Raw genomic sequence first — 7,781 nt, 5'->3', positions numbered from 1 at the left:
TTATTTCTCTCCAAAGTTTAGTTTATTTTATTTCTCTCCAATAAAGTTCAGTTTATTTTGATGCCATTACATATCACAGGTAGAATAACTAGTTTTTAGCTTTCGTTCTGTAGATGAATAAAATGAATATACAAATTAAAACAAGAACTACAGAGGGATGTCTTGCTCACTGACTTCCCTCTTGGGGCATTTTTGCCTCGTTGCAAGCCTGTGTGAGACAAACCTGAAAGGAAAGAGAAATCCATCAGTATTCAGAGATACTGGTACAGCCCACAGCCACCTGCAGCTCCAGCCTAAAGCACAACTTTGTTTTTCAGAGCAGTGACAACAGCTCTTTTCCCCACTGTGCATTGAGGCAGATGTGATGTAAAGCTCCTGCTCCTCCCTTCCCTGCTCTGAGCTGCTTCTTCACCTCTGACATCAGCCAAAATTCAAGACAAGGGGTCAGGGGGAAATGAGGAGTTTCTATTGCAGCTCAACAGTCCCCTGACTGGTGACAGAGGGACAGCACTGCCTTACAGCTATGGCTGACAAAAACACCCAGACTTACTGACAGCTTCTGCATGAGCCCTTGGGCCTTGGGGTTCAGCTGAAGAAAATTCTTCTTGGTCAGATCCTTTTCTGTCAAACGTATGCTCTGTGGAAACAAACCCAAATCTCAGGTTTTCTGTCTGGCCAGCTGCAGCAGCTGGAGACAGTAAAAAAGTTACGTAAAATAAAAGAGATTAAGATCTAAGTATAGACAGGCAGAGAACTACATTCAGCTGGAACAGCAGCTCATCTCACACCTTTCCTGCAGCGCATTAATGCATTACTGGCTGTGGTGGTTTTAAATAGCTTGATTTGTGGTGAGGGGGGATAAAGCCAGTGAGTGAATGACTTTCTTTGTGGATGCACTGGCATTCAGCCAGCACCAAACCCACTACATTGACACTACTGCTGATTTAAGTGCTTTAAAGTGAATGCACAGTGAAACATCCTCTTGTTCTGTTTCAACCAGCTTGAGCAGGCCCCACTTCTGGCTAAGAGTCTCAAGGTTTGTCTTCAGCTCAATCAATCCCTCGGATAAATTGCAGTGGCAGCTAAAGAGACAAGAGTGGATGAACTGAAGGAGGTAAAGCACCAAGAGGTGCCTGTGCAGCCCTGAGCAGGTGAAGGGTCAGGAGTTACCTCTCCTCCCCCGAGGGGCAGGGTGAGGATGACGTCCTCGGGGTCGGCCAGGGGGCTGCCCTTGGCAGAGAAGGTGTAAACACGCTCGTTGAGGGCAGGCGTGCGCAGGCCCGGCGTCTTGAACACCCTGCAACGACCAGATACCAGTGAGTGCCACTTGCTCACAGCACTTCCACTCCAAGTCTCTCATTTCAGGTCCAAAGAGCCTCTAAAGGCTGCGTTGTAAAGGTGTAAAGCAGATTGGATCAGAGATAGAAGGGTAATGTATTTATTGTCTCTGTTAACAAACCTGGGATCAAATCTGGGTGTAACCATGGATGTGCTTCCCTGAGCACACATGTCAACCATTCTGCCAGTAGCTGGAGTGATGAAGCTGTTTTTGCTTGACCTGTTAAAGGGAAATAAACATCTGCACGTAACATCACCTTGAGAAGTGCACAGGCACTTCTCAAAGGCTTGAAGAAGGTGACCACCACTATAACTAACCAGTGACCCAAAACTGGGGACAGCTTGTTGTCACAGGACAGGCAGCTGCCCATCTTTCATTCACATCAATTTTGCCCTGTAGTGTGGCACAACTCCCCCCACCACCACTGAAACAAAGCCCATCCCACCAAAGAGATATTTATATTTGCACTCTGACTCCCCATTTCTAGAGAGGAGACAGAGACATCCCCCTTACCTCTTGCTCCTGCCCTTCACAGTTGCTGAGGGGGGTCTTCTGGCCATGGGTGGCTTTTTGGTGGATGCCTTCACCTGAAGCACACATCACTCACCAGATCAGTTACTGCCCTCTCCGGGACAGCTGAGCCCACACAAACAGAGGCTTCCACACAAAATGCTCAGTCCCTTTCCATGGCACAAGAGCCCAGAACAAACACCACTGAAACTTTGGGACCCTCTCCCATTGCTAGACTGTGTGTAGCCTCCCTCAGAGCATCCTGGAGAGCCCAAGTCACCAGCTCAGTCAGGAATTCCTGTCCTGAGGATAATGTCACCCCAGAGAACAGCTGCTCACCTTGGCAGTCCTTGCATCCCCATTCTCAGCCTCTGAAGGACACTGGCTGGCAAGTCGAGATCTTTTCTGCAGTGGAAGTGATGGAGGCTCTGCTTCCTCGTCAGCTTCAACACTCCTTTTGATCTTACTCACTAGAAAGAGAAAGTGTTACCTTAGTAAATAATAACTTTAAATTATTATTTAGTAGGGAATTAAAACAGCTACAAGCAGTTTTGGCAACAATTTGCTTCAGAAATCCAAATTCCAGTGCAATCCTAATGGCTGCCAGAGCACTACTTTGGATTATTTTGAATGTTTGAATGAAATTAATTAGAGGTACAGCAGGTACTAGGGATAAAAGTAGATTTATTTTCCTGATTTAAACATACTGAGGGATGTGAGCAGGAACTGAATTATTATTCACCTTAAGTAACCACAACATGCTTCCACCTCACCAGTGATGCCACAAGCTTAAACTCACCTTTCTCAGCAACATCCAACAGGGGATCGATGACTTCTGCGCTTAGCCTGCGGATTTTTGTTATTTCCACGTCTGCCTAAAATTAAAAACACTTGTGGCACCACTGGGATTGTTGGCAGCCCAGTGCTCATGTAAAAGTTGTAGGGCAAACCCCCAGTAATTTTACAGCCAGATGAGCTCCACATTTGCTGTTGTGCTCAAGCTGGGCCTTTCAAGCATCTCTGCCTCCCTCAGGACTCAGTGCCTGGCTGGCAGCTGCAGGTGTACCTCTCCTACACCCTGCTGCTCAACCAGCTCAGAAATGCTGTCCTTCACTGCCAAATGCTTGTGCTCTCAGGGATTTGGGAGTGCTGTCAAGCAGATAAGGAAAGATCAACAGGGAGGAGCAGCACCAGGTAAATCCCACTTCTGATACAAGGTGCCTCTCTTATTGTTGCATTTTAAAGAAACATTTGTGAAAACATCGATGTAACTGTTTCTCTTGTAACGCTCCAGCACTCCATTCCAGTGTGAGGAGCAGAGTGGGATGGCTCCAGAGAGCTTTATGTTTGTGCTGCAAACCTACCTTAGCCACATCCTCCGGGGCGTTTTCACTTCTTGCTAGAGCTAGAAAGAAAACGGATCAGATACATCAGAAGTGTCAGGGACACTCAGCACAGCAGGGCTGTCACCGCGGGGGTGCAAAACCCAGCACAAACCAGCCTAGGGAACACAAGCAGCAGGCCCGTGGGATCGTTCCCTGGGGATTACGGGTAGGGTAGATCCCCCTCCTCCGGGGTTTATTATTTTTATCCGCGGGGGAAGGGTCCCTCAGCCCAGCACCCCCGGCTCCGCTCCGCACCGAAGAACTCCAGCCAGGTCATCTCGCGGATCTCCGGCGGCAGCCGCAGGATGGCCATGTCGTACATGTGCTCCACTTCTTGCACCATGCGCTCCCCGTCCGCCTCGATCCGCTTCAGCCGCCGCTGCACTGCGGGAGACGCGGCGTTAGCCCTGCCCGCGGCCCGGGGCCTCGCCTCTCCCCTTCCCTCCCCGTTCCGCGCTCCCCTCCTTCCCCCATCCATACCTTCTCTGTCGAAGTCCTGGAGGAAGGCCTCCATTTTGCGGCGGCGGGCGCTGGCGCTGCCCTTTTTCCTGCCGGGGGCCATGGCGGGCTCCGTGCGCGGCGCTCCCGCCGGGCGGGCTCTGAGGGCTCGCACCTTCAAACGCAACCGCCGCCCCAGCGCCCAATGGCGGCGCGGCGCGGCCCGATGACGCGCGGCAGCGGCGCCGGGAGGTGACGGTGATGATGATGGCGGCGATGATGGCGGCGCCCGTGGCCGCGCTCCGGGCCTGGGCAGAGGCGGCGGCGCGGGCGGAGGCGGCGGCTCGGGCGGCTCTGGCAGCCGCGGCCCCGCTGCTGGGCGCGCTGGCCGCGCTGGCGGCGCAGATGCGGGCGGCGCGGCGGCTGCCGTGGGACGCGACGCCGCTCGGCGCCTTCCCGGAGCTGCGGGCGCGGCTGTGGCAGAAGCAGCGCGGCGCGGCCGAGGCGCTGCTGGAGCAGCTGGGCGAGCGGCGGTGAGGAGGCGGCCGGGGCCGGGCGGGCGGGGGGCGAGGGCCCGGCTGACCCCGCTGTGCCGGCAGGGAGGAGCTGCGGGCCGTGCGGGACGCCGTGGGGGCCGCCGGCAGCGCTGTGCTGCGGCTCTTGGAGGAACCGGGCCCGGCCGAGCTGGGGCTGGCCCTGCTTCTGCGGCGTGGGCCGCGCTGCCCCTCGCTGGCCGACGTGCTGGAGGGGCTGCAGGACGTGGAACGCTACTACCGGCACCTGTATCCTGCTGGGGCTCTCTGGGCAGGGCTGGGGGTGTCAGGGCAGTGCTGGGGGGGCTGTTCTGTCCTTGTTGTCCTTAACCAGGTACGAAGGTACTTGGAGAGCAAACTGCTCCTGCAGCGCCTCAGCCTGGACAGCCTGGCAGACGTGGAAGCCCTGCCGCAGTCCTGGGAGAGGATTTTGGAGCGTTACAAGGAAGATGATGTTGTTCAAGGTAGTTCTGTGTGTGAAGAGCCGAGGGGTGTTTTCCAGGGCTCCTGCTGATGTCCCCTGGCCGTGCTGGCTCCGCTGGTCTCAGCAGCAGTGGGTGACCTGCTCTGAGATCTTTGTGATCTGATCAGCTTCAGCTGAAAGTACTCATCCTCACACCTGGGCACAGCTGGAAGCAACATCCTCCCTCACAGAGTGGCAAGGGCTCAGTGATCTATTTCACTGCTTAGTTAGTTTTACCCACGCTGTTTTTATTGCCTTTAGAAACACGTTTTTGGATTTCAGAATACAGGTAAAGCACGTTCAGCTGACAGGGTTGTTGTTTTCTCTCTGTCTCAGATACACTCCTGAAGGTCTCACTGTTTGTGGAGAACCATCATGAGGTGAGCTGCTCGCCTGGCTCCTGACAGGGCAGCAGGGACTGGCACTGACCAGCCTCTGGCACATTCTGTCATGCTGCAGAGGGGATGAGGAAGCTGAATGGAAGCTGAACGAGTTAGCATCAGCATGAAATGCTTGAACTGTACCATTTTCAAGTGGAAATGGCCTTGGTCTGTGAAGAAGAGGCTGAGCCCAAAAAGCTGTGAGGATAGAAGGGAGTCACCTCCAGCTGTGGAACTTGTCCTTTCCCTCTTTTCCTAGCCTGTTTTGTGTCATGGTAAAAATGTTGATTCTTGTTTACATGAGGTGCTGCAGATGTGTGAGTGTAATAGAGTCCTTCAGGCTGGTGCCATGAAATATATTTGGGCTCTCTCCTTGCAAATAAAGAAAACATGTCAGATCAGGGTTTACAAACAGTGCTCACCTCACAGTGTGTTTGCAATCATCCCAGCTGGGCATGGAGGAGGAAGGAAGCAAATCTGGCTTGAAGATGTCATTATGGAGGGGCACAGATGCCCAAGTTCTGACACAAACACGGGCAGCTTTCAAGGGTGAGCAGTACACTGCTCTGTTTCCACTGAAATCAGTCTTAAAATTTCACTCTCTGGCAGCCACTGCTGACAGTTCAGGGACACCTTTTGTTGGCCTTGGCACTGATCCTCTGAACATTCCCAGGAAGCAGTGGGTGTTTGTCTCTCAGCTCTGTGTTTGTGAAGGAGCTGCAGCTTCTCAGAGAAAGCCAATAAAGAATTGTATGGGACACGCTGTGGCTGTGGTGTTTGTGCTCACATTTCTGTGTCCCCAACCCAGGGTGTCCTCGTGGCCTCCTGAGGGCACTGCATGTCCCATGAACACAGGGGGAACAGATTGGGGTGCCAAGGGTGGGAAAGGGCTGGCTCAGGGCTGGGGCTGCCAGTGCTCCCATCAGGGATAGGGGATTCTTGTGTTTGTGAGGTGCCCCGTGGCAGGAAGGAAATGATAAATCTGACTCCATGTTCTTAGAAGGCTAATTTATTATTTTATGATCTATATTATATTAAAGAATGCTATACTGAAACTATACTAAAGGATACAGACAGAAGGCTAAAAAATACTAAAGAAAACTTGTGACTCTTTCCAAAGCCCTGGCACAGCTTGGCTGTAAATTGGCCAATAAGTCAAAAACAATTCACATGAAACCAATAAAACAATCTCCAACCATATTCCAAAGCAGCCCAACACAGGAGAAGCAAATGAGATAATATTGTTTTCCTTTTTCTCTGAGACTTCTCAGCTTCCCAGGAGAAGAATCCCGGGCAAGGGATTGGTCCAGAAAATCTGATGGTGACAGGGGATCACGAGTTCTAGCTGCAATTCTTCACACACAGTTGTAATTGTAAAGAAAACCACCTGCAAAGAAAACCTGCTCCTGGCACTGGGTGCCCTGGCCAGGGAGGAGGTGAGGTGGGTTCTGCTCCTGGTGGGGCTCTCGTGGCTGTGCAGCCTTGTGCTCCCTACACAGGGTTTGGAGCATGGCTGGTGGCTCAGGGTGAATCAGGGGTGTCATCCTCACAAACCAGCATGGCATGGTGAGCTTGGATGCAGAATTGTCTTTGCATGAGTGCATGCTGTACAACCCTTCAACATCCCTCTTCTGCCAGCCTCTCTTCAGGACAGCTGCCCAGTGAAGAAATGGATTTAAGTCCTGGGAGATGTTCAGCACAGTTCAGTGGTGGCCCTTCTGCTTCCAGATGTTTGGCCCCTGATGTCTGTCAGTGCTAACAACAGCCCTGCTAAAAGTGCTGAGGGAGCTTTCTGCATTGAAAGTGGCCATGCCCTGACTGTGATTGAAATGGGGTGGAGGAGGTGCTCATTGAAGTTTTGGTGTGATTAATTACTCTGTATGTTCCTGGGCCATGTCATCTGCAGCGTTCTGTGGGGTGTGAGTCTCTGCATCAGAGCACTCTAACTGGGGTCAGCTGGGGGCTTGTTCCATTGCAGATCTGATCTTCTGCCAGGATGGCTGCCAGAGACCCCATAGCTAAGGAGGACAGGGTTCCTCGTGTGTGCAGACCTCCCTTCAGCTGGTGTTTGCCCAGGAGTCACTGGGGGTTCCAGGGTTCCCCCATGAGCAGAGCCAGGGTGGGCATTCAGCCTTTCAGTGTCACACAGTGTTCTACCACAGGCAGGTGGAATGGCTGCTCCTGCTCCTCCTTGCCTGACAGATGAAGGGCTGAGCCAGACCCCTGCTCACAGCACAGGGATATCTCTGGGAGTCACATTTCCCTTCCTGAGTACTGGGACAGGAGGGAGGTGAGCGAGAGCAGCAGCTGCTGCAGCTGCCTGGGAGCCAAATACAGGGTCAGGGTGATGCCTTTTCCTTGGTCCTCAAATTAAGAGACAGACACAGTTAAGGGATAAAGGGTTTTTATCTTGGTGTTTAATAAGGATCCTTATGGTGCAACACTTCATCAAGGTGGAGTATGCTGAAATGTACACCCGAGAGATTGTGTATACAGTTTTATAGATTTTGCAAATTAGTATATCTAATAAAGATGCTTTGATGAGAGGCTTGAATGAACAGCGTGACATTTTCTCATCTCAAAGTATTCCCTCTTGGATGGGCTTAATCTTATTTTATAGGATGTATTTTAGATAGGACCTTGGTTTTTCAAGATAGCATAGGACTTTCCAGCTTTCACCTACAAGGCCTTTAGGATGTTTGGTTTTCTGGCTTAGCAGAATACCAGGACTAT

General features: G+C 52.1%; 2 protein-coding genes across 2 annotated transcripts; one reads left to right on the top strand and one right to left on the bottom strand.

Annotated features, from left to right (window-relative positions):
- On the bottom strand, window positions 1-3,865 carry CDCA8 (cell division cycle associated 8). The gene is made up of 10 exons (XM_041417665.1): window positions 3,715-3,865; window positions 3,490-3,618; window positions 3,214-3,254; window positions 2,649-2,724; window positions 2,189-2,319; window positions 1,853-1,926; window positions 1,460-1,558; window positions 1,171-1,297; window positions 551-637; window positions 1-223 (listed from the first exon to the last, which is right to left on the bottom strand). The coding sequence occupies exons 1-10, from the start codon at window positions 3,794-3,796 to the stop codon at window positions 167-169; spliced, it is 903 nt and encodes a 300-aa protein (XP_041273599.1). The 5' UTR covers window positions 3,797-3,865; the 3' UTR covers window positions 1-166.
- A 69-nt stretch (window positions 3,866-3,934) lies between these two features.
- On the top strand, window positions 3,935-5,808 carry CUNH1orf109 (chromosome unknown C1orf109 homolog). The gene is made up of 4 exons (XM_041417668.1): window positions 3,935-4,205; window positions 4,272-4,454; window positions 4,548-4,669; window positions 5,005-5,808. The coding sequence occupies exons 1-4, from the start codon at window positions 3,937-3,939 to the stop codon at window positions 5,070-5,072; spliced, it is 642 nt and encodes a 213-aa protein (XP_041273602.1). The 5' UTR covers window positions 3,935-3,936; the 3' UTR covers window positions 5,073-5,808.
- Window positions 5,809-7,781: the final 1,973 nt, after the last annotated feature.

The sequence above is a fragment of the Onychostruthus taczanowskii genome, unplaced genomic scaffold (assembly GCF_017590055.1).
Source record: "Onychostruthus taczanowskii isolate IOZ18803 unplaced genomic scaffold, ASM1759005v1 scaffold56, whole genome shotgun sequence".
Classification (NCBI taxonomy): Eukaryota; Metazoa; Chordata; class Aves; order Passeriformes; family Passeridae; genus Onychostruthus; species Onychostruthus taczanowskii.
The sequence above is the reverse complement of the archived record's forward strand: the minus strand, read 5'-3'. Positions and strand labels throughout refer to the sequence as shown.

Coding starts and splice junctions, on each gene's coding strand:
- CDCA8 (XM_041417665.1), bottom strand. CDS start 3,796: ATGGCCCCCGGCAGGAAAAAGGGCAGCGCCAGCGCCCGCCGCCGCAAA. Junction 1,559..1,852: donor GTGAAGGGCAGGAGCAAGAG/GTAAGGGGGATG, acceptor TCCCTTTAACAG/GTCAAGCAAAAACAGCTTCA. Junction 224..550: donor GGCTCATGCAGAAGCTGTCA/GTAAGTCTGGGT, acceptor CTTTCCTTTCAG/GTTTGTCTCACACAGGCTTG.
- CUNH1orf109 (XM_041417668.1), top strand. CDS start 3,937: ATGATGGCGGCGATGATGGCGGCGCCCGTGGCCGCGCTCCGGGCCTGG. Junction 4,206..4,271: donor GAGCAGCTGGGCGAGCGGCG/GTGAGGAGGCGG, acceptor CTGTGCCGGCAG/GGAGGAGCTGCGGGCCGTGC. Junction 4,455..4,547: donor GAACGCTACTACCGGCACCT/GTATCCTGCTGG, acceptor CCAGGTACGAAG/GTACTTGGAGAGCAAACTGC.